Genomic DNA, 26720 nt, shown 5'->3' on the forward strand with positions numbered 1-26720 from the left:
GGGGGCGGGGCCCGCGGCTCTGGGAGGCGTGGCTTGCGGGGCGAGGAGGCGGGGCTTGGGGCGGGACCTGCGGCTTGACGAGGCGGGGCTTGGGCGGGACGTGCGGCGCGAGGAGGCGGGGCTTGAGGGTCGGGACGTGCGGCGTGAGGAGGCGGGGCGCGTGTCTGGGCGCCGCGGCTTCGTGACGCGTTTTCAAATCTTCAACCGCCACAGCCCGTTGTGTATGCCTGTGACCGTCTTCCTCTGAGCCTGGAGCCTGGCCCGGGCCCGGAAGTCCGGCTAGCGGGCCTGGTGTCTCCCCAGCGCGGGTGTGCGGGTCTGCGGAAGGGGAGGCGACCGGCGGGTCCCCGGGCCTCGGGGAACCGTGTTCTCTCGGCCTCCCGGCGCGACGCCCTCTCCGGACCCAGCATGTAGGTGCTGGGCGGCTGCCATGAACCCCGGAGCCATGAGGATCCACAGCAAAGGCTATGTCCAGGGTAGGAAGCCCCCCTCCGCCTGCGTCCCTTTAATGGTTTCCTCCCTCCGCTTCCACCATGGATGCTTTGTGGCGTCCTCCCTTCGGGGCCCTGCTGCTTTCCTGGCGTGAGCGTCCTTTTCTGTGGCCTAAACGGAAGGTTTTCTTGGTTCAGGGTTTTGCCTCAAAAAGGGAACGGATCTCGAGCGCAGCCCTGGCGCTCTCCACGCCCCTAACCGCGGCCCCCAAATGCCGGGGTGCCCGTGTTTAAAACCCGAGAACAGTGCGCGCACCCGGGGCCTCGCCGGGGCGCCGACGGAGGCCGCGGCGCGACCCTCGGTGGAGAAGCGGGCGTTCCTGGCTTTCCGCTTCCTGATTGAAGGGAGTGGGCGGGGGATCTTGGTCCCATTCTTCTATGTTCTTCCCTCACGAAGCTATAAGTATGTGTACTTTAAACCCACCATCGCTGTTTTCATACAGATAAACAAACTTCCGTTTTCAGTCTTTCTTGCTCTGTGTATATTATACTCGCTAGTGACCTCCAACTTACGAACAGATTGTGTTCTGAAAGTTAATTTGAAAGCGGCTTGGAAATAGTGAGATGAATGGTGACCCGGGGCCTCATGTAGTTCTCCACGGAGAGGTGACTCTCAATGAGCTAAACCTCGCGCGGTGCGGGATCTCTGAGGACCAGGTCCTTCGTGGAGTCAGGGTTCTTGCATTGCTACGTGTTTAACTTTTTTTTTTTTTTTTAGTAAAAGTGTGTTTTTATTGACTTTGGATAGGGAGGAGCAGAGACAGCCGAAAGGGGAGGGGGTGAGAGATGGGAACATGGATCCCTGCCCCATGCAGGGCCCCCACCCTGTTTGAAGCCCACACGGGCCGCCGGGAATCCCCCGGCGACCCCTGGGCACGCTCAGCCCGGGGCCCATAGCCGCACTGGAGCCCCATATCCGCACTGGAGCCCCATAGCTGCACCGTACTGGAGCACCATATCCGCACTGGAGCCCATAACTGCACTGGAGCACCATAGCTGCACCGCACTGGAGCCCCACAGCAGCACTGGAGCCCCACAGCAGCACTGGAGCCTCCCAGCCGCACTGGAGCCCCGAGCCGCATTGGAGCCCCAGAGCCACACTGGAGCACCATAGCCACACTGGAGCCCAGAGCCGCACTGGAGCACCATAGCCACACTGGAGCCCAGAGCCGCACTGGAGCACCATAGCTGCACTGGAGCCCCATAGCTGCACTGGAGCCCCATAGCCGCACTGGAGCCCCATAGCCGCACTGGAGCCCCATAGCCGCACTGGAGCCCAGAGCCGCACTGGAGCCCCATAGCTGCACTGGAGCCCCATAGCCGCACTGGAGCCCCATAGCCGCACTGGAGCCCAGAGCCGCACTGGAGCACCATAGCTGCACTGGAGCACCATAGCTGCACTGGAGCACCATAGCTGCACTGGAGCCCCAGAGCCGCACTGGAGCCCCATAGCTGCACTGGAGCCCCATAGCTGCACTGGAGCCCCAGAGCCACACTGGAGCACCATAGCTGCACTGCACTGGAGCCTCCTAGCTGCACTGGAGCACCAGAGCTGCACCGCACTGGAGCCCCCTAGCCGCACTGCACTGGAGCCCCATAGCTGCACTGATGGGGCCAAACATTTAGCATTTAAGTACCTGTTTTGACTGTTCAGCAGAAAGGCAATGCTCCAGAAATAGTTTGTTGAGTAAATACCCATGAAGTTTGCATTTTAGGAGGAGGAAAATCTTTCAATAAGGTTTTATGTACTGGTTCCCTACCTTCATACATAAAACATAAATGCGTGAATATTTATTTCCTTCAGACTCAGATATGGGCTGTAAACAATCCTTGCTTTGCAATACAGGTTCGGTTAAACTGTACTGGGTACTTTCCCATCATCTTAAGTGGGACCACAAAGAAATAGGGCTTGAATGGGTGGGATAAAGATTTTTCCCTCTGTGATATGATTAGTGTGTACAAAACTGTTTTTAAAACATTGTAATTCTTTTTGTCTGCAGAAAACATCTAATTCTAAATGTTTAAACAATAGGTGGAATCCAACTCAAAAATGAAAAGAACAGACCATCTCTGAAATCTCTGAAAACTCTTAACAAACCAGAAAAATCCAAATGTAAGCCACTTTGGGGAAAGATATTTTACATCGACTTACCATCTGTCACCATTTCTGAAAAACTGCAAAAGGACATTAAGGATCTAGGAGGGGTAAGTCAGAATTATACACTGGAAAAAAGGAAAAATTTGTAACTAGTACTTTTTAATATATAATCGTTTAAAATGTCATTTTGGAGAACATCATTAGTACCAAGTGCAAACTTTTTATATCATTAATGGAAAACTATCTGTTTTAACCTTTGTAGCCTAGTAAAACTTTCAGTTTTCTATGATTATTAGTTTAAATAGTGTAAAGTTCACAAAGTGTGAAGTGAGGTGAGACTCCCTTGTCCTGGTGGAACTGCTAATTGTCTTTCCATTGTAATGCTGGATGTCTTCCCCATACCAGGAACTCCTTGCTTATGATTATTGGAGAGCTACAGAAATTTGTCTGGATTAGCAAACAAAGAATGTTATTTACAGAACCAGGAAAACCTAAGAAGTAAAATTGCTCTTGAGTGATGAGTCTCAGCACAATGAATGTCATTAAGGGAACAGAATTTTGAATTAAGAACTTGGAAAACCTGCTTTTCTATGCTATACATTGAGTAAATGATTAGGAAATTAGAAAATTTGGGTAAAATTCTAAGATTTTCTTGGGCTTAAAGTTAATTAATATTAGGTAAATTTTAGTGAGTAAGTCTAAAATTTTATTAATTTATTTCCTAATTCTTCCTGTTTAAAAGATCTCTGCTGCACTTAGAATTTGTTAAGGTTAACATCTTGAACAGATCCTGTCTTTCCAGGAGTAGATATTTGCAGAAGCACAAGTAACAAGTTTACTGAAATTATTTATTATTGTGATGTTTTACTTACCTATCCTTGTAAAGCTATTTTATTTTTTTGCTATTCATTTTCTTAAAACATCAAACACATTTTGTCATAGTATCCTATATCATAATAACCATATGATTATATTCCTAAAAGTCATGTTTTACATAGGCCTGCTACCAAGTTGACCGGACCACCTATCAGGAGTGTCTTAATTTTTTGAGGACCTTAGACATTGAGTAAAGACCCCTTTATTTTAGAAATTATATATTTAAGGATCAGGAGAAGGTAAATGACTGGCCTAGCGTTGAATTAACCTCTGATTCCAATGCTGCTGCACAATTCTGTTTCTCTAGCAATTAATGGTTACAAAAAAACTATCTTACACAGTTTTGCAGCTTTCTCATATGTGATGAATTACCATTAGCCCCTCTGATCTAAATCTGTGACTTTAGATTTGTGTTTTTAGCAATGGAACACTTCAGATGAAATCATATTCAGATGTCCAAAGTGTAAAGCCAGTAAAAAGGGAACTGCTCTAGCTAAAATAGCAGTATAGTAGCTAGTGCTGGGACTGCTGCCCTGTCCCCCTTTTTCTCTCCTCTCACCTCTCCCCATCAGTTCCTAAGGCACTTGGAAGAAATTTTGAATTAATTTATGCATTTGATAATATAGACTTATTAACTTGATTCCTTAATTCCTTTTCAGGAAAAAAAATGTTTTTGTCAAATTCTGATCTCTCCATAGACTATCTTTCCAATAATTTAGTGATGTCCTTATTTCTGTCCCTAGCACATTACTACTTCTACCACTGAAAAAAGACTGTTAAGATCTCTAGTGAATTATTAAGGAACTTTGACCTCTAGACACTAATTTAAGAGTTTTAGGATTCAACTTTAAGTACCAGTTAGTTGAATTAGATATTACTTAAAATTCTTTGCTTATTTAATGTTTTAGGATTACTTAGGCCTTTTTTTTATATATATAATTAATCTTGCTTCAGATTAGTACCATCTTTGTCCTTTAATTGTCCACTTTATGCATTTGTTTTCTCTAGTCTTTTTTTTTTTTTAAAATATATTTTATTGATTTTTGACAGAGAGGAAGGGAGAGAGATAGAGAGTTAGAAACATCGATGAGAGAGAAACATCGATCAGCCGCCTCCTGCACATCTCCCACTGGGGATGTGCCCGCAACCCAGGTACATGCCCTTGACCGGAACCGAACCTGGGACCCTTCAGTCTGCAGGCCGACGCTCTATCCACTGAGCCAAACCGATTTCGGCTTTTCTCTAGTCTTAATGAAAACCTCTAAATACCCCATTTTTCTGGAGAGTGCACTTCTGACAAATTCAACCATAAAGAGCACAGCAATGAAGTCTGACATAATGGGGAAATATCTTTAATTGTGGCAGAGAAAGTAACTGTTACAAAACCATCTAAAAAGGATATGGAACCAGCCACATTTAAGTCTATGTCTAAACATTGTGGACTAAAATAGGGCAGTTGGAGAAGAAGAAAGATATAAGGGCAGATACCCGGCCATATCATGAACTTGAAGACAGTTACTTGTTTGATGTTTATTGTGACATTGAGTCATAAGAAAATAGCAATTGCTAATAAATTGAAGACCATGGTAAAACTAAGTCAGCAGTACAGGGCATAGTATATTAAGTGTTTTGTTACAGTCTAAAATGAATCTTATGCCCATCTTCCCTCAGCTAGGTAGAGATGGTATGGGTGCAATTATTTTAATACAACATAGAAGGTCAAGAAGAGGGGAAGATTGCAGCCAGCTGAAGAATCTTGCAAGCCATTTTACAGACACAATTTGTACTCTGTTTTAAAAAAAGGATTATGATTTGGATGTGGAAATTCATTCAGAAATTATTCCACCAGTGTCTCCCATATGCCAGCACTATTTTAGATGCTGGGGATGCAAAAATAAGTTAAGAGGTAGTCTAGTTCTATAGGAATTTTTATTCTATGGGAATATCAGTCACCTAAATAAATAATTAACAGCAGTATTATGAATACTTTAACAGAAACTATGTAGAAATTGCCATTAGAATATAGAGATGGAAATGATTGGTTCTGCCTTTAGAAATTACATGAGAGAGAGTTTGAGCTGAGTTTTGAAAGCCTGGTAATATACCAGAATGAACAAACTTCATTAGAGGAAAGAATACATTCAAACAAATTTCAGTGTGGTTTGTTCGAGCAGCAGCTAATATTATACCACTAGAGGCCCGGTGCACAAAATTTGTGCACAGGGGTGGAGGGGGGGCGCGAAGGGTCCCTCAGCCCTGCCTGCATCCTCTCACAATCCAGGACTGCTGGCTCCTAACCGCTTGCCTGCCTGATTGCCCCCAACCACTTTGCCTGAGCGTCCCTAAGTGTTTGCCTGCCTGCCTGATCACCCCTAACCGCCTCTGCCTTAGCCCCTGCCGCAGCAGCTTTGTCCAGAATGACATCCGGAAGCTTATTTGGCTGTCTGGTCTAATTAGCATATTATGCTTTTATTATTATAGATTACTTGAATTTGGGATTTAGATAAGGAAAATGGCAAGAGACTGTTATTTAGGGGCCAAATTATAAATGATACTTTATTCGCTACTAAAGAGTTGTAACTCAAGCTATAGGAAATGGAAAACCAAGAGAAAGTGTAGTATTAGCATAAGGGCAGACATGTAGACCATTGTAATAGAGAGACCAGAAATCAATCATCATATATAGGTTGCCAAGATCATTCAGTAGGGAAAGGGCAATCTTTTCAACAACTGATGCTAGGAAAACTAGATATCCACATGCAAAAGAATGAAGTTATACCATTACTGTGTATCATATGCTAAAATTAATTAAAAATAGATTAAAATACATTCTTCTAAAACTCTTAGAAGAATGTATAAGGAAAAATCTTGATGGCATTGGGTTTGGTGTTGGTTCCTAGGATATGACACCGAAAGCACAGGCAAACAAAAAAAGCAGATACATTGGACTTTATAAAAATGAAAAGGTTTTTTCATCAAAGAGCATTATGAAGGTGAAAAGACAACCCACAGAATGAGAGAAAAAAAAATTTTCAAATCACATATCTAATAAGAGACTAGTATCCAGAATGTATAAAGATTACAAATCAACAACCTGATTTTAAAATGAGCAAAGAATTTGGATAATTCGACTTTTCTCCAAAGATCTTCAAATAGTGAATAAACACATGAAAAGATACTCAACATCACTAATCATTAGGGAAATACAAATCAAAACTACATGTGATACCATCTCTCATCCATTAGGATGGTCACTATAAAAAAATAAATGTTAATAAGGATGTGGGGAAACTGGATTCCTGTGCACTGTTGGTGGGATTATAAATTAATGCAACTGCTATGCTAAATAGCATGAAGGCTCCTCAATTAAAAATAAAATTATTAGCCGAAACCGGTTTGGCTCAGTGGATAGAGCGTCGGCCTGCGGACTGAAGGGTCCCAGGTTCGATTCCGGTCAGGGGCATGTGCCTGGGTTGCGGGCATATCCCCAGTGGGAGATGTGCAGGAGGCAGCTGATCGATGTTTCTCTCTCATCGATATTTCTGGCTCTCTATCTCTCTCCCTTCCTCTCTGTAAAAAATCAATAAAATATATTCAAAAATAAATAAATAAAATAAAATTACTATATGATCAAGCAATTCTATTTCTGTGTATATTTCTAAAAGGATTAAAAGCAGGGTCTTGAAGACCCTGTTCCTAGCAGCATTATTCACAATAGCCAAAAGGAGGAAACAACCCAAATATTAGCAGATAAATGGATAAACAAAATGTGGTATTTACATACAATGGAATATCATTCAACCTTGAAAAGGAATGAAATTCCTACCCATGCTACAATGTGGATGAACCTTGGAAACATTGTGCTAAGCGAAATAAGCCAAACAAAAGGACAAATACAGGAGTCCACTTAATATGAGGTATATAGAATAGTCAAATCCACAGAAACAAAGTAGAATAGCGATTAAAAAGGGCTAAGGAGAATGGGAAGTTTGGTTTAATGTATACAGTATCAGGTGGAATGATGAAAAAGTTCTGCAAATGGGTCGTGGTGATGATTGCACAACATGATGAATGTACTTAGTACTACTGTATCATACACCTGAAAATGGTTAAACTTTTATGTCATTTTTATCACAATTTTTAGAAGCATGTAGGAGATTGAGCTTCTCTTGAAAAATTGGAAACTCTGGCAGTGTGAGGGCCACGTATTAATGAAAATGAAAATATTCCTTTATATTTCTGCTGGCCCTTGTAGGCATTTGAGTTTATAATCCCTGGAATTAAGAAAAGTGAATACTTACTTTATATACTGGTTAATGAAAACCCACAGAATGAGAGACATTCTGTGGGGGAAGGAAGTAGTGATTTGCATTTATCCAAGGGGACTGCTGGCCTTAGCCGGACATTCTGCTTAATGCTTACATGAAATTAATTCATCTAATACATACTTTGCTTCATTTTTAAATTTTCCTATTTATATTGTGAGATCCTGTAGAATTTAGGTATAGCTGTTTAAAATATTTTAGAAGTCTTTAGTATTTGTTTTCACTTATTTCAATTTTCCTGCCTTTGGATGGGAATGATTGTCAATAATACTGACCTTGGTACATGTGTTTTTAAATTCAGACATTTAAGTAATGATTTTCAAGCATTTTAGCAGGGAAATTCTCTTTAAACAAACCATTTTACACTCTTAAGGGTAAGGGTGTAAAAAGCTGGCTTAGCATATAAAAGCCTGATTTATATGACTCACTTAAAAATACTTTGTTTTTCTTTAGCGAGTTGAAGAATTTCTCAGCAAAGATATCAGTTATCTTATTTCAAATAAAAAGGAAGCTAAATTTGCCCAAACCTTTGGACAGATTTCTCCTGTACCAAGTCCAGAATCTGCATATACTGCAGAAACCACTTCACCTCATCCCAGCCATGATGGAAGTTCATTTAAGTCTCCAGATTCAGTAAGTCTCTTAAATGTGCTTTGAGTCGCTCGTAAAGGCTACAGCCTGAGGATGTTATGATTTTTAAGAGCAGGCTGGCCTCAGAGTTTGCTTAGGTAGAACAATGTCTACATTATGTGTAGCTTTCCAGTCATTAATAGGGCTGCTGTCTGACAGAAAGGTGATTTTTTTTTTTCCCCAGTAGTGCTTGTATAGATATACTCTGCTTCCTAAAATAGACCCTTGCATTTAGATATGATGGTATGACTTTATTTTTTAGAGTAATTTATAACTTAGAAGTAACAGTGGGTCATTGTTTAAAGAAGAAATGGAAATATTTTGTTTGTTTTAGAGCAGGGCTTAGCAAACTATGGCCACTGGCCAAATCCAGCCCATCACCTGTTTTTTATAGCTTTCAAGCCAAAGCATGGTTTTACATTTTCAAATAGGGAGAAAATCAAAATATTTTGTGACAAGTGGAATTGAAATGAAATTTAAATTTTGTTGTTCACAAAGTTTTATTGGAACATAGCCATAATACCCATGTGTTTACTTATTCACTGATTGTTTACTGCTTTCCTGCAACCAGTTAATATGTAAATGAATAAAGTCAGAACTGGATAGCTGGGAAAGACTACAAAGCCAGGAGAGCCTAAAATGTGTAGAAGTTTGCCAACCCCTATTCTAGATTTGTTGACATTATACTCCTTTGTCAATAAGTTGGAAGATACAGTGAAGAATAAATTAAACTGATTTAATTTGATGTGGAAAAGGGAAGAGATTAAAAACTAAAATGTTCATCTTATTTTTAGATTGAAATGTAATTATCATTTTAAAATCTCAACTTATCGACTGTAGCCACTTGCGAAGAAAGAAAAATTGGGGCAGGGAATAGAAGAAATGAGTTACATAAGAAATATCACTTGATAAAAAAAGACAAATACATAGAAAAAAGTCAAAGACAGAGGAGAACAAGGAAGCCTAATATATCTTTTTAGTTCATGCTTTTTGGAGGAACGAGATTAGACACCAGTGACTAGTTCCAAATTAATTGTAACTCAGCATTTCAACTGCTTTTCTGGTGCTTTGTTTAAAAAGTGAAATACCATATAAAACAATATATACAGTTACATCTTTAGTTTAATGGAAAACTAAAATGTAAACTTACTGAATTTTAGACGGTTTCAGAGGAACCTAGCTATTTTATTTTTCATGTTAAATAGAATTTACTAAAGAACTGACCTTGGGTCTCGACAACATTCAATTCAGTTTAGCTTTTTCCCTTTTTCAATGAGGCACAAACCTTTTATTTTTGATTGTTCTCTGGTCTTTTTATAGGTGTGTTTGAGCAGAGGAAAATTATTAGCTGAAAAAGCTATCAAGGATCATGTAAGTATAAGTAGTAACTTTAAAAACAGTGTATATTCTGTTATTAAAAACTCAAGTAGAAAATAGAGATAGATGTTCTTGAAATCTTTCCTTGTTTTCATGGGAAAAGCCTAAATAACAGCATGTATCTTGTTTTACAAAGAACAGAATCCACTTTCATGAAGAAACGTCTCCATCTTGTGGTCTTTTAAAGTATTACTAAAGATTTCTGAAGCTCCTGGTATTTTTAAATGGAATAATTTCTTGAAACTAATAACTGTAAGGCTGTATTGTGTAGTAATTGTCAAGAATATGGGAATGTATTAAGCAGGTTTGAAAAACTGGCGTTATCATTGCTGTTGTAACTATAGAGTGTTCAGCGACATTGTTTCAAATAATTTTTAAATTCAGCTCATTTAAAATAGCAATTTCTTAGAAAAACTATCAGACTGTTTTGTTTTGATTTTGTTTGTTTGTTTTTACAGGATTTTATTCCTTCAAATAGTATATTGTCAAATGCTTTATCGTGGGGAGTAAAAATTATTCATATTGATGGTAAGGATTTTATCCTTATTTTATTTCTTATATATTTCTTTCCCTTGGTTCCAAACTTTACATAGTGAAAATTCTGAATGCAAGAAATACCTGTTAACTCCAAAGGTAAAATGCTAATCTTAAACCCTTCTTTCTTCTAATAAAGACATAAGATACTACATTGAACAAAAGAAAAAGGAATTGTGTGTACTCAAGAAATCAAGCACTGCTATAAGAGATTTGGTATGTTATTTTCCTTTCTTTTTAAGTTAATTAAAGAAAGTGATCAAGTTTGGTTTTTGTTTATGTATCTGGATTTTTTTTGCCAAGTAGAATATATTATTGCCAGAATATCCTAAGGTAAACTTGGATACTGTATTCATAGTTCTATTATAGGGTCTATCTGTCAGACCATTCTTTTGTGGTAGGCTTCTCTTCACTCAATCCTTAAATGAATATGATCTAAAAGGAAAATAAATTTTATAGAAGAATGTATGTAAAGACATAAGTCATAACTAGGATGGCATGTTTTTGCAAATTTTCTGTATTGTAATACATATTGACTCTTAGAGCAAGAGAATGACAAGAAATGAAGCTGGAAAAATTAGCGGGTTCAGATAAAAGTATAGAGGAGTTTGTACACTATATAAAGGAGTAGATTTTTTCTTGAAGGGTTTGGAAATTTATTGCGAAATTATTAACAGAGGAACTGATTGGATAGGCATTTTGGAAAGATCTGATTGCCAGTAAAGAATATTTGCTGGCAAGACTAGCAGTTGGACATTGGCCTTTGAACTCTTTGAACACAATTTTCATTAAGAAATATTTTACATCATGAATACCCATATATGCATGCTATATACAATGATTCATAAAGTCTTTGTGACTTCACATTTTTAATAAATTTTAATTTATATAAAATATAAACAGTTCAGAAAGGAACAAATAATTTACTTAGTATTTAAATAAAATTGCTAATATTTTATTTGTTTGGTTGTCTCATTTACAAGTAAAAAAAAATTTCCAAATGACTATTCCCAGATTTTTGCAAAATGATGGGTGGATATTCCTTTATTGAAATATGCTAAATATGCTACTGCACTTTGCAAATTATTTGGATTGAACAGAAAAGTAGATGGAAATTTAAACTCAAAAGGACATTTATGGATTCTGAATACACACACATATTGAGTATTCTGGGATGATATGTCTGTAATCAGGCAAAAGGTTGAAAGCCTGCTTAAAAGTAGTAATAGAAGAAGAGCGGAAGATTTAAAAGATACTTATTAACAGGTTTCAGTGCCTTAAATCCAATATAAACTTTATGAGGGTTCAGATTTGTCTTATCTTTAAATGCTAGGTGTTGATTACACATGTAACCTCTATTGTTCATTTAGTATTCAACAAATACTCAGTGTCTATTGTGTGCCAGGTACTAGGAAAAAAAGTTAAAAGCTGGGTTTTTTTTAATTCTCATCCAAGGATATGTTTTTACTGATTTTAGAGAAAGAGGAAGGGAGAGATGGGCAGTCAATCGGTTTCCTTCCCATATGCTCCCAGACCACTGTTTTACATGGGTGTGAAAAATATCTTACTTTTCTCTCCAAACAAACATGATAAAAATACCAAATATCTCTATAATCCAGGATGTGTGATTAATTGGTCAACTTGATTCCACTTCTGGCAGGTTTTTTTGTTTGTTTTTTGAATGAGAAAAAAAAAAATGTTTCTGGAATAATTTTGGTTTGCCAAGTACTAAAACGTAAAACTTTTCAATGAAGGTGCATTTATGGGCCTTAAATGGACAGCAATAAACTTAGACATACCACAAATTTTAACACATTAATTATATTCTCACAAATACTCTCGTTAATTTTTAAAGTTGGATAAATGTATTTGCTCCACTAATTTATTTAAAGTGCTTTGAGGTACCCCCCCCCCCTTTCCAGTTAACCAGAAACATGTTTTGGGTGTTTTTTTTTTTTTGGAGGATTTTTTGCATATATTTGCCTGAGAAATATTGGTCATCTTTTTCTTTCAATGTCTTTGATTTCAATGTCAAGATAATGCTGTGCTTATAAAGTGCTAGAATGTATTTCTCTTCTATTTTCTAGACAAGTTTTTGTAGAATCGGTTTTACTTTTTAAATGTTTGGTAGAATTTACCAGTAAGATTATTGGGGTGTGAAATTTTCTATGTTGGACATTTTCAAATATGAATTCAATTTCTTTATTAGACAGAGGAACCTTGGGTTGTTTATTTATTCTTGAGTGTACTTTGGTAGTTTGTGTTTTTCAAAGGACTTGTACATATTGTTAAAACTGTCAAATTGATGGCAAAAGTGTTTGTAATAATCCTTTATTAAGCCTTTAATGTCTATAGGGTCTGTAATGATGTCTCCTCTTTCATTCCTAATATCATTATCGTATGCCTTTTTTTCTTTTCTTGGTCAGCCTGGCTAGTTTTATTTTATTTCTCCTTTTTAAAGAACCACCTTTACTGTAAATTCCCTTTAAGCTCTGCTTTAGCTTCATCCCAAACATTTTATATTAGATTTTTAAAAATATATAGACTTTATTTATTTTATCCTCTCCCGAGGATATGTTTCCAGATTTTAGAGAGAGGGGAAGGGGAAGGTAGGGGAGAGAGAGGGAGCAAAGCATTGATGTAAGAGAGAAACTGCCTCTCATATATGTCCCAACTGAAACCAAACCCAAAACCTAGGTGTATGCCCCAACTGGGAATCAAACCTCTGACCCTTTGGTGTGTAGGATGATACTCCAACTAACTGAAGCCACATCAACCAGAGCTAGACTTTATTTTTTAGAGCTTCTTTAGGTTCACAGTAAAATTGAGTAGAAGATACAGATATTCCCTTATACCCCTTGTTTTCAGTATACGCACAACATCTACTACTATCAATAATCTACAACAGAGTAGTACTAATTGATGAACCTATATTAAGTCATCATCACTCAGAGTCCATAGTTTACGTTAGGGTTCACTTTTGCCTTTCAGTTTAGACAAATGTATAGTGACATGTCTACCATACAGTACCCTAAAATATAATTTCAATGCCCTAAAAACCCTCCACGCTCCATCTATTCACCCCTCCCTTCCCACTTAGTTCTGGCAACTACTGATCTTTGTACTGTTTCCATAATTTCACCTTTTACCGAGTGTCATACAGTTGGAATCACAGTATATATATAGCCTTTTAGATTGGCTTCTTCACTTAGTGTTAGGCATTTAAAAGTTCCTGTCTTCATGACTTGGTAGCTCATTTGTTTTTATAGTTGAAAATTCCATTGTCTGGATATGCCATGGTTTATCCATTCACCTTCCAAAAGACATCTTGGTTGCTTCCAGGTTTGCCAGTTATGGATATAGATTAAGGATATAAATATCCATGTGAAGGTTTTTGTGTATTCGGCTCATTTGAATAAATACTAAGGTGCATGGTTACTGGATCATATGGTAAGAGTGTTTTTAGTATTATAAGAAACTGTCTTCCAAAATGGCTATCCCATTTTGCATTCCCACCAGTAATGAATGAGAGTTTCTGTTGCTGACATGTCCTGTTTTCATCTTTGTTTAATTAAAAATATTTTAAATTTTACCTTAATGACTTATTCTTTGTCCTGAGCATTGTTAAGTGTGTACACATCTAATATTTTTATGTCTTCTTGGTGAATGGATCTTTTTATTATTATACAGGGTGTTCAGAAGTAGGTTTATGATTGTTTGTATGGAAAAATAATACAATAATTAATAAATAATCCTATCTGATAAAGAGGTAATATGCAAATTGACCATCACCCCAACACACAAGATGGCCGCCAGGGGAGGGCAGTTGTGGGCAATCAGGCCAGCAGGGGAGGGCAGTTGGGAGGTATCAGGCCTGCAGGGGAGGGTAGTTGGGGGCAATCGAACCAGCAGGGGAGCAGTTAGGCTTCGATCAGGCTGCCAGGGGAGTGATTAGGGGATTATCAGGCTGGCAGGCAGGCGAGCGGTTGGGAGCCAGCAGTCCTGGGTTGTGAGAGGGATGTCCGACTGCCCGTTTAGGCCCTATTCCGGTAGGATTGGGCCTAAACGGCAGTCGGACATCCTTCGAGGGGTTCCAGATTGGAGAGGGTTGAGGGACACACACACCCATGCATGAATTTCGTGCACCGGGCCTCCAGTATAAGAATAAACTATTATCAAATAGTTTTTGAATGCGTATTAGACATTGTAAATGTTGTATAGGCTCCAGATCTATGATAATACTTTAAAGAAAGTTGATTTTTGTTGCTGCTGCAGGCAGTCATCAAGTTTGGTTCAGACTATCAGTTCTGTCTCAAATTAGATGGCAGGTCTAATCTCGGTTTCTGTTTTCAAAGACTTGTATGGAGCTTTCTGTTTGTTCTGCATATGCATCACTTATAGATTAGCCCAAGACTTGGGCAGTGTAGTTTGAATCTTATAGTTCCAATTTTCAAAGCTCTTGCTTTGTATCTGTCCTTAGAATATGCAGCTTAGAGTTAACCCCGGTTTTTATGTGGATTTATACAGGGAATTAGGGATCCCCTTCTCCAGCTTGCTATTATCTGTGGTTTCCCCTTCACTCTCCACTATGAAGTAACCCTTTTTATAGTTTCTCTAGTCAGAAAGTCATGGTTTCTCAATTTCATTTGCTTGTGGTACTTTTACAATTGCAATTTCATAACTGGGGCCCACCCAAAGGGCAAAAAGGTGGGAGAAATCAAAAAGAACATAATACAGTGATTCTCTTTGTAATCTTTGGATTGCAGGAGCCTCTTTCCAGGTTCTTTCTAGGTAGAAAGATGGGGTTTGCATAGGAAAGGTAATCACTGGCTTCACTCTTCCCACCAACTCCGTGACTGTAGGCTGGTTTGTCCTTAAGGCAAAATTGCAAGAGAAAGATGGGGGGATGGGAAACTTACCCCCTAAAGGTAGTCTCTCTCTAAGTTTTTACTTCCTTCAACAATATTCTTGCTTCTGTTTACTTTTCAGTCTGCAGGTAGTTGCTTATCTACACTAATAAAAGAGAAAAATGGTAATTGGCATACGGCGATACCTTTTTCATTGGCTAATCAGGGCTATATGCAAATTAACTGCCAACTAAGATTGGCAGTTAACTGCCAACAAGATGGCGGCTAATTTGCATAGGTAGGCACAATGCAGGGAGGCGAAAGGGAAAGCAGGAAGAAGCCCCCTGCTACTGACAGTGATCTGAAACCCAGGGGGGAGCTAAGAGCTGGGGGGCAGCCATGATCGGAGAATCAGGCGCCTTTGCCGCCCTGGCCAGTGATAGCAGGAAGTAGGGGTGGAGCCAGCGATGGGAGCTGGGCAAGGTCGAAGCTGGCAGTCCCAGGAGCTAGGGGTCCCTTGCCTGGGCCTAAAGCGGAGCCCACCATCGCGGCACCCCCCGCTGCCACTGCAGGTCCCCGCTGCCTGGGCTGGACACCTAGGCCAGAGGCGTTAGGCCTGGGCAGGGGCAGAGCCTGCAACCGCGGGGAGCTGGGGGTCCCCTGCCCAGGCCTGACATCTCTGCCGGAGGCCTCAGGCCTGGTCAAGGGGCCGATCTGGTGATTGGTGATCGGAGGGTGATGAGGGTCAACTCCTCTGGCCGAGGCATCAGGCCTGGGCAGGGGGCGGAGCCGGGGATTGGGGGGATATGATGGTCCCCTTGCCCAGGCCTGAAGCCTGGGTCAGAGGCGTCAGGCTTGGGCGGGGGGTGGAGCAAGCGATTAGAGGGAGATGGGAGTCCCCTGCCCAGGCATGATTCCTGGGCCAGAGGCCTCAGACCTGGGCGGGGGCCAGAGCCAGTGATCGGGGGGAGATGGGGGTCCCCTGTCCAAGCCTGACGCCTCTGGCGGAGGCGTCAGGCCTGGGCAAGGGGCCGATCAGGAGATCAGAGGGTGATGGGGGTCAACGCCTGAGGGCTCCCAGTATGTGAGAGGGGGCAGGCTGGGCTGAGGGACACTCCCCCCCCCTCCCCACACACACACACACACCCAGTGCACGAATTTCGTGCACCGGGCCCCTAGTTGTATTATGTTCAGTCTTCGGTTATAATCAATGGGATTGGATGTATTCCAGCTTGACTGGAATTGATAGACTATAATGAATTTTTTTTGTTTTATATTGTTCTTTTCCTATATGGTTTTAAAAATATAATTTAAGGGTAATTGCAATTTTCACTATACTATCAAACCCAGTATTTTCACTATCAATTTTTTTTTTTTTTTTTTTAGGGGAAAAGAGTAGGTGTTGGCATACAGAAAACAAGAAGTAAGTATTTTGATATACTTAAATGTGTTTGGTTTGCTATAGAAAACAGAACATAATTTTCTTAAAAATCATGTAAATAACTTCAGATGACTTACTCAGTAGTTCCTAGTCTTTTTAAGAACCTGTACCCATGTAGCAATCTGTTTAAAAAATACATTTTTTTAATTATTAGTTTACTAAGAAAATAATATTGGATTGAGTTAACAGAATTTTTAATGAAAAAATAATATTACATGCTTTAATTACACATTAAAGTCAAGCTCTAAAACTGATTCTGATTACTGTAATTTTAAAGTGATGAACATAAATGATGCTTTGAGATATCTGTAGTAATTAATATGATAGGAAAATACCTGTTTTGATTTGTATCAAAATTACCAGCACTGGTAATACTTATATGAATAATTTGAGGAAATGTCAAATTTCAGTTAGAAGTTAGTAAAAATAAAAGTTGAATTTGTTTTTTTTCCTGTTGAACCTCTTGAGCCTCCTGAATTCTACTCGTAGGTCTATGGTGGGGGGCGGGGCAGGGGGGGGTGTCCATTTAGTTTCAGAATCTCAGAATATAGACGGAGCTTCTGTTATTTTGAAATGGATTGACATTGTAAAATAACTCGCCTGAGATTTAAAACTAATTGAAATGAAATGGATAATGGGTACATAGTTGGTGATTTTTTTGTGTGTTTTGTTTTGTTTTTTAACCAGAGTAGTTTTTTGTTTGTTTGTTTTAAATCATGGATTTGTAATATCTAATACCATGTTTTAATATGTTTTCAAGCAGGTAGACTCAAAAAGCCTTTTCTAAAGGTGGAAGATATGAGCCAGTAAGTATCTAAGTTCAATCTGCCGGTCGCCTCCGGTCCCTGAGGGCTCCTAGACTGTAAGAAGGGGCAGGCCGGGCTGAGGGACTCCCCCCCTCCAGTGCATGAATTTTCATGCACTGGGCCTCTAGTTTCAAATAACCATTATCTGGGTAAATACAGTACCATATGATTTATAACAACTACTTAATAATTGCTTCTACATTTGTTAAAAAGAAATTATTAGTTGCTATTTGGAAATACAAATCTGAGTCTAACTTTTTTATTTTAGAGAGAGTGTGTGAGAGAAACATGTATTTGTTGTTCCACTTAGGAATTTATTGGTTGATTTCTTATATGTGATCAGACCCACAACCATGGTGTATCGGGACGATGCTCTAACCAGCTGAACTTGCCTGACCATGGCTGAGTCTTAACATTTTATGTGGTAGTTTTTCTAAACTCACTCTCATATATTATAGGATAATATTAATGAAAATTAAGGTGTGAGCGAATTAAGTTGGCATGGAGGAATCATATTTCTTTACCTTGACTTTCCAGTTATTCAGACATGTGTGGTTAATTACTCATTTAGATGTGTAATTAATTCTCTTGGGTACTCACTGAGGTGATTAATGTGTGTTGAATGCTTCTGTTTATGAAATGTATTATGGGGGGCGGGGCTGCAATTCAAAATTAGGCCTGGAGAAGACATCAATAAATGATATTCCATGTTCATGAATGTGAACACTTCATCTTGTTAAGATGTCAGTGGTATCCAAAGTGATCTACAGATCCAGTGCATTCCCTGTCAGAATCCCAATGACTTTTTTAACAGAAAGGGAAAAATCTATCCTAAAATTCATATGGAATCTCACAGGACCCTGAACACCCAAAGCAGTCTTGAAAAGAACAAAGTTGGAGATCTGTACTTCCTGATTTCAAAACTTAGTACAAAACTACAGTCATCAAAATAGTTTGGTGCTGAAAAAAAGGCAGATATATAGACCAGTGAGATAGAATAAAGAGCCTAGAAATAAATCTTCACATGTTGACAAGGATGTCAAGATCATTTAGTGGGGGAAGGACATTTGTTTGTTTGTTTTCAAAACTCAAAATGGCTTAAAAACCCAAAACTGTAAAACTCCTGGAAAAAAACACTAGGGGAAAGCTTTATGACATTGGATTTGGCAGTGATTTCTTGGATATAAGACCAAAAACACAAGCAATAAAAGATTTAAAAAAAAATTGCACTACATCAAAATTATAAATTTCTGTACACCAAAGGCTACAACAAAGTGAAAAAGGGAACCCATAGAATGGGAGAAGATATTTGCAAATCATATGTTTAATAAGGCATTGATATAAAGTCAAGCCCTAGGCGGTGTGGCTCAGTGGATTTAGTGTAGGCCTGAGGACTGAAGGTTCAATTCGGTTCAAGGGCATCTATCTCCATTGCAGGCTCGATTTCCCTGGGATGTGTGCAGGAGGCAACCAATGGATGTGTCTCTCTCACATCGTTTCTCTCTGTCTCTCCTCCTCCCTCCCACTCTCTAAAAATCAATGGAAAAATATCCTCAGGTGAGGATTAAAATAAAAAAGTCAACAACAGATAATCAAATGACCTAAAAATGGACAAAGGATTTGACATTTCCCCAAAGATATACAAGTTACCAATAGGCATATGAAAAGATGTTCAGCATTGCTGTTCATCAGAGAAATGCAAATCATTACACTACAGTATACCTCATATCTTTTAGGATAGCCATTATAAACAAACAAAACAGAAGATAAGTGTTGAGCATTGTTGGCAGGATTGGAAAATTTTGCATCCGCTATGGAAAAACCAGTATGGAAGTTCTTCAAAAGAATTAGAAATACCATATCCAGCAATTCCACTTCTGGGTATATATCTAAAGTTATAGAAAGCAGGGTCTTGAAGAGATATATGCACATACATATATGTTCATAGCATTATTCACTATAGCCAAAATGAATGGATAATGTATATGTAGACAATGGAATATTATTCAACCTTAAAAATGAATGAAACTCTGACACATGCTACAACGTAGAAGAACTGTGAGGACATTATGCAAAGTGAAATAAGAAAAAAAAACTGCATGATTCCATCTAATGAGGTACCTAGAGTCATTAAATTCATACTGACAGGAAGTAGAATAGTAATTGTCTGGCTGGTGGGGAAAAGAATGGGGAGTTATTGTTTCACGGGTATAAAATCCGTTTTGCAAGATGCAAAGGGTCTGGAGATGGATAGTGTTCCTGGTTACAAAACATTGTGAATGTGCTTAATGCGATGGGACTGTACACTTAAAAATGGTTAAGGTAGTAAATAAATTTTGTTACGTGTATTTTGCCACAATTAAGCTTGTTTTTAATGTGTTAAAAAAAATGGGTCTAGAATTGGGAAGGGAAGTCTAACTGATTTCTGTTGTTTATTTCAGATTCCAGATGAATTACATGATTTTAAAATATAAAACATCAAATGTGTTTTCTTTAACCATAAAAATGTTCATGTGTTTTTCTTTTTATTCTTTTAGACTTTATAGACCATTTTATCTTCAACTGACCAATATGCCTTATATAAATTACTCTATTCAGAAGCCTTCCAGTCCATTTGATATAGATAAGCCATCTAACATCCAAAAGCAAACTCAGGTTAAACTAAGGTTGGTTTAACCTTTAAGTAACTTTTTATCCACTTAAACAAACATGAAAATAATTAATGCCGTGTGTGTGTGTGTGTGTGTGTGTGTGTGTGTGTGTGTTCGTTCGCTCTTAGGGTCCCCCCACCCCATATATTTTTATTGCCACTTGGATAGATTTTAAGTCTGAATTTCTTTTAAGTGTCTCACATTTAGAAACTAGATAGATGGGGGGAAGAGGAATTGAAATTGCAAATAATTAAAATGTGTTGTTTTTCTTAAGTGATCTGAAATATGCTCAAGAATCATCATTATGTTCTTAGTTTGCTTCTCAATTGTTTAAAAAGAAAAACGTTGCAAATATTTGTTGATAGAAAACTCTGCAGATTACGGCAGATTCTGTTTGATTTGTATTATTCCTTATGTTCAGCAGTTAATCCTTTTATCATATATTTCTATCAGAATCCAAATGGATGGCGATAAATGTGATGGAATCCCAACTCAACTCCAATTGAAAGAAAAGAAAAAAAAAGGATATTGTGAATGTTGCTTGCAAAAATATGAAGATCTCGAAACTGTATGCATGATTTTATGTTTGGGGTTTGATATTTTTAAAGCTATGAATAGATATCTGATTGTGGTTATAACATTAAATTATTAAGTAGTATATATTTCTTTTTGATAGAATTATCTGAAATTTTAAGAACCCAAAGTGGGGAAATATATATTGAAAAATCATTTTAACTCATTTATTCAACAAATATTTATTGTGCATCTGTTATGTAAGAATCACTACGCTGAGCAAGTATTGAACAAAGACCAATTCCCTGCCCTTATAAAGATTACATTTTTTGGAGGAGGAGGGGAGATAGGTAACTAGAATAAAAGAATAAAGAATATATAGAGAGAATATTTAGGTCAGTACTGTGAGAAAATATAAAGCAGGAATGGTGATTTTGCTATTTACATAGATTAGATAAGGAATACCTGACTGATAAGGTAATATTTGAGTTAGAGGCCTGAGAGAAGTGAGGGAACAGTAAGACCTGTAGATATTGAAATAAACAATGCAAAAGTGCTAAATTAAACTGATTGTTGGGACCAAAGAACAGATGATGGAGACCTAGACTAAGTAGAAGTCAGGAGTCATGGTCAGATTGTGGATGTAATTCAAAAGTGAGGCCAAGGGGATTTGTCAGTGGATTGGATGTTGGGAGTAAGAGAGATGAGTCATGGGTGACTATAATATCGCAGGCTTAAGCAATTAATAAATGGGCAGGTGATTTACTAATGGGAGGATGAGAATAAAATGAAGACAATTCTTTGAAGTAGCAGAAAGAAATGGAATAGTTGGAAGGATATGTGGGATAAAGAGAAAGTTAAAGATGGGAACTATTACAACTTGTAATTCAGAAAACACATATATAATTTCATATTGTTTTTGTGATTAATCACTATGCTTTAATTATGTTCAATTTGTAACAATGAAAATACATCCTGCATATCAGATATTTACATTATGATTCATAACAGTAGCAAAACTGCAGTTATGAAGTAGCAACGAAAATAATTTTATGGTTGGGGTCACCACAACAAGAGGAACTGCATTAAAGGGTCGTGGCATTAGGAAGGTTGAAAACCACTGAGATAGAGGTTCTTCTATGATCATCTTGGTATAGGCTTTTGGATATAACTCCCTGATTAACAATCAAACAAATAGAATTAGCCTGGTGATTCCACCTATTCAAAAGGAACTTTGTTTCCTGTGAGTTTTATTCCAATACACTGAATTAATTTATGTTTGTTCTTGACCACTCTTAAAATTAATAGTTACTTCTCTCTATTCTCCATTATAAGCACTGAATAATGGAATCATCTGCCTATTCTCAATGTGTTCCTTTTTAAAGATTATTTTTATTCCTGACAGCATTCATTGTATTTCATTTGTGTGTTCAGTCTACCTTATAGCTTCTTGTTTTGGATTCTTGTGTATTAATTATAACATTTTATTCACTGGATATTTTATAAGCCCTATCTTATTTAATGGTAATTGTATAAGGCTAAAATAAAGTATTAAAGGGAAAAGTGTTCTCAAAGTATTAGAGCACTGTAAAAGTTATTTTTTTTTCTCCATCTTTATCTTCAGATTTCTGATATAGTTCGTTTTCAGTTACATTGAAACCACAAATTAGTATTTGATTTTTTTTATTGAAAAATGGAAGACTGAAAAGCAAAGTAAGGTTGTCCCTTGAGCAAACGGGTTTGAACTGCATGGGTCCACTGAAATATGGATTATTTTATTTATTTTTTTTAAAGAAATACCTGTACTGTTTTTGATCCGAAATTGGGAGTTTGTGGATGCTGAGGGTTGCCGGTATGCATTGGCCTATGCTGTTTTACATAGTTAGGGAGCTGGAGCATCTCGGATTTTGCTATCTGGGGAGGGGAGATGCAGAGAGACCACTGGAGCAGTTATACATGGTTTGGCTGGAGGGAGTCGGCACCCCTCAACCTCTGTGTTCAAGGGTCAGCTGTAGTTCTGGTGGTTTCTCAAAGTTAGCGTTTACTTCTGTCATCCTACGAAGTTCTAGTGAAAGGTATTACTTTGGAGTAGTTATTAGAAACTTAATTTTAGGGACATGCAAATGTTAGAAAACCTGAACAAAAAAAGGTATCTGTTGATTTAAAAATATAATTTTATAATTTATATGCTTTTTGTTTTGTTTTAGCATCTCTTAACTGAGCAACACAGAAATTTTGCACAGAGTAATCACTATCAAGTTGTTGATAACGTTGTATCTAAGTTAGTTTTTGAATTTGTGGAACATGAAAGGGACATGCCTAAAAAGAAAAGGTAATTTATCCACCTAAGTTTTAAATTTTAAACTATTTTCTTAAACTAAAAATAAATCCAAAGTTTCCTATTCTTAGATGGAATATATATTTTGAGAATGTCAATATGGTTAAGGATTGATTACTTCTTTCCTCTCTCCTCTTTACTTCTAAAAGTGTGTATTTTAGATTACTTTTAAGGTCCTCATTTTAACATTATAGTCTAGAGGAGGGTTTTTTAAAAATAGTAAATATTTTAGGCTTTGTGAACCATAAGAATCAGCTTGTACAGATAACAACCTAATTGATTAAGGAATAACCAGTTTAATATAGACAGTCCTCGGGTTACGTCAGACTCAATGTACGTCGTTTCGTGGTTACGTCGCCATATCCCATTTATTTATAAAAAAAAAAGTTCTGTCATTTCGACATATGTTCATATGTGCTTTATGTTTTTTATTATTTATTTACCACAAGTAAAGGTCAGGAATTGTTATCTTTCTTATAAATTTTTTTTACTGTTTCACTTCATTACTGCTGTGTCTGTGCTCCATGTGCGTGACGTAGGTGCTGATGTAGGTGGGTTCCGACTTAGGGTGAAAATTGCGTTACGTTGTGCTGTAGGAAGGGATCTCTAATGTAACCCGAGGACTCACTGTATGTGTTTCTGCCTTAGGTTTCCCAATAATTGCTCATTCCACATTGCTAACTAAATTTGAAAAGACAAAATTAATGTACATCACAACATAGAAGTTAAGAAGTTTTTCAGAATAATGAAAGTGACCCAAATCTCTCTACTATCATCTTGTTTGATTTATATGGTTGAAAGAGTTTTAAACACCACATTCAAGATGCTGGAAGGGAAGAGTGTGGATTGGAAGAGGGGTACTCTAGAGTTTTCAGCTATATCTGTAGAAGTTTATTACTTTAAAAGCATCTAAATTTGTCTGAATGCTAATATTTCTGTATTTTTGTAATATTGCCTAAGTTAAATAAGTTTCGTAAATAGTTTTAAAAGATTTTTACTAATTTAATGTTTAACTACTAAGAAATATTTTTTTTTTGGCAATTCTTTTTCTTTTTTTCTAAAAAGATTAAAATGCAGCGTTGGATCCCTTTCTCCTATTACTGCAAATATCCTGAAAAAGTTTGAACCAAAAGAAAAGCTAGAATTGCAACCTATTTCTCAGAAAGACTTCAGGGAAAATAATGTACAGGTGATCAAGCGGAGTTTTCTATATAAAGAAACCCAGCAACCTGAAGAGGAGCTTGTGTTTATTTCAGAGCACATCGCTAGCCCTTCAGATGAATTGAGAGGACTTGTTGAGAAAAAAAATCAATATTCCACGTTAAATCCAGCTGAAAATGACATAAAACAAAATTTTACACATCTATTTCCAGGTAAAAATGGACAGGGATGCATTCTTGATATTTCTAAACATAAATTAATTATAAATGAAAACAACTTGGAAGAAATAAGAACAGATCATTGTCTGTGTAGGCTACAGACATCTATACAAGTTTCTAATTTCAATATAGATAATAGTGCATCTCAACCAAAACAAAAATCAGATGTTGTGCTTTTTCCAGCAAAGGATCTGAAGGAAAAGGACCTTCATTTAATATGTCATGATTATGCTCTGTCGGCAGTGAACAGTTCACAGGAGCACCGAACTATTCAGGCAAACACTCCATCCCGAAGTTGTCTTGGGGAACCCAATGAATGTGACATCAAGAATATGGATAGCTTACCTTCTGGTAAAATCTGTCGGAAAGTGAAAATATTATTACGAAGAAATAAAAAAGAAAATCTGGAACCAAATGTGGATTTAGATAAGAAAAGAACTGAATGTCTTATTACACAAGAGGAAAACAGAATTTGTAGTTCACAGTCTCTACTAGACTTATTTCAGACTAGTGAAGAGACATCAGAATTTTTCGGTTTCACAAGCTACACCGAAAATGGTGGAATATGTGATGGTTTTGATATTTGGAGGGAGGATAATTCAAATCTGTCATCACTGTTTTCCTCTTTCCCTTCAAATTCTACATTTACTGGCTTTTAGATTTAAAAAAAATAAATTTAAAAGGGATAAAAATCATACTGAAATTTTTATAAATATGTATAGAAATTCTTAGGTTGTTGTTTTTGTTTTTTTTTGCCAACTTTGTTTACAGAACCAAATGTAAATGTTAACAATAAAGGTAATATTTACATTTTTATACAGAATTGAATACTTATTATAGAAAAATTGTAGGGTAAATTTGTGACTCATTTTTATATACTCTGTTCATAATTGTTTCATAAGAATATGAATAAGTGCTTTATGACACTGAAAACTAGTGTCAAGTGAAATCTCGAGAATATAAAAATTTAGCATTATTGCCTGGTTGCAATGGCTCAGTGGTTGAGTGTCTGCCTATGAACCAGGAGGTCACAGTTTGATTCCTGTCGGGGAACATGCCCAGGTTATGGCTCGATCCCCAATAGGGGGTGTGCAGGAGGCAGCCAACCAAGTATTCTCTCATCATTGATGTTTCCCTCCCTTCCTCTCTGAAATCAATAAAAAAAAATATTTTAAATATTTAACATTGTAAATTTAGCAGATATTCTGGTTTTATCTATTGTTTATTAAAATAGAGTCCAATGGCCCTAGCTGGTTTGGCTCAGTTGATAGAGTGTCAGCCTGCAGACTGAAGAGTCCCAGGTTCGATTCCGATCAAGGGCACATGCCCAGGTTGGGGGCTTGATCCCCAATAGGGGGCGTGCAAGAGGCAGCCCATCAATGATTCTCATCATTGATGTTTCTATCTCTCCCTCTCTGAAACAATAAAAATATATTAAAAACAAAAAATAGAGTCCCATGATAACATGGCTGTAAATCAGGAGTTGCTCAGATGGGAAGCAAAAATTTCTAGAAGGTCACAAGACTAATGACAAATAGGGCCACGTCTGCTTCCACCTACTGGTTCCCAGACTTATGTATTCTCTTAGCAGAGACACAGCACCATATAAATGTTTTGAACATCCTAGATTATATTCCATCCTCAAAAATATCACCTCCAACCCTTCAAGGTGATGCTATAACTGTGCCTCTATTAACTATTACAATACTCTGTCATTCAGGCAACTTCTGGGTGACTCAGTATGTTGTAGACCTATGGGTCACCTGATCATGAACCCATTCCCACACCTTTATTGTGATTTTAATCCCCTAGTGAAACACGAAATTATGAATGATGCCATGCCAGTGAATCAAACCGTCTGTCTGTAAACCCTCAAAAAGTGATGTGAGGAAGAAAGACAAACACATCTGGAATGTGCCTGTTACTATACCTAGTGTAATCAACTTGCCTGGTGGGTGGTCTCATGGAATTGTGTCATATCAAGAACTCAGTGTTGGTCTGTTTCTGACAGGTTGGACAATTGGCAATGGCAGAAACACTAGATCAGCTTTAGTCAATAGGAGCCCATGCTATTGAGCCCATACATAACTTTCATCCCTGCCAACATCATTCTTTTGCTCATGTGCCCATTGTGCCAACTTTTGGGTGGTGGTAATGTGTGATATTAAGATACATTTCATGACCATTCCCATATGCCACATGCCTCTACCCCTTATAGTCAACCTTCTACCCCTTGTATTCAACCTTTCAATCATTCTCTTCCCAAATGCCTTAATAGCCAGTCAAGTAATTTCTCCCTGCCCCTGAGTCCACAAATACTCTACACCTAGGCCACTTCTCTTTGCTTACAAAGGGGATGACTAGGTACACCACTTGAAGCTCTGCCCATTGGGAAGATTTCCCCTTGTGACTGG

General features: G+C 37.9%; 1 protein-coding gene across 2 annotated transcripts; it reads left to right on the plus strand.

The window, feature by feature from the left end:
• The first annotated feature begins 119 nt into the window (after positions 1 to 119).
• On the plus strand, positions 120 to 25281 carry DBF4 (DBF4-CDC7 kinase regulatory subunit). 2 transcript variants are annotated; one of them, XM_081102579.1, is made up of 13 exons: positions 120 to 476; positions 2524 to 2696; positions 8244 to 8423; positions 9741 to 9791; positions 10256 to 10325; positions 10471 to 10547; positions 16565 to 16601; positions 17380 to 17425; positions 19963 to 20091; positions 20530 to 20644; positions 22797 to 22921; positions 23993 to 24300; positions 24490 to 25115. In XM_081102579.1, exons 1-13 carry the CDS (start codon positions 431 to 433, stop codon positions 24963 to 24965), a joined length of 1833 nt encoding a protein of 610 aa, XP_080958705.1. In that variant the 5' UTR covers positions 120 to 430; the 3' UTR covers positions 24966 to 25115. The 2 variants fall into 2 exon arrangements, with proteins under 2 accessions (XP_080958705.1, XP_080958704.1); XM_081102578.1 differs by having other exon boundaries at positions 23993 to 25281.
• Positions 25282 to 26720: the final 1439 nt, after the last annotated feature.

This window comes from Myotis nattereri (genome assembly GCF_964212035.1).
Source record: "Myotis nattereri genome assembly, chromosome: 11".
Taxonomy (NCBI): domain Eukaryota; kingdom Metazoa; phylum Chordata; class Mammalia; order Chiroptera; family Vespertilionidae; genus Myotis; species Myotis nattereri.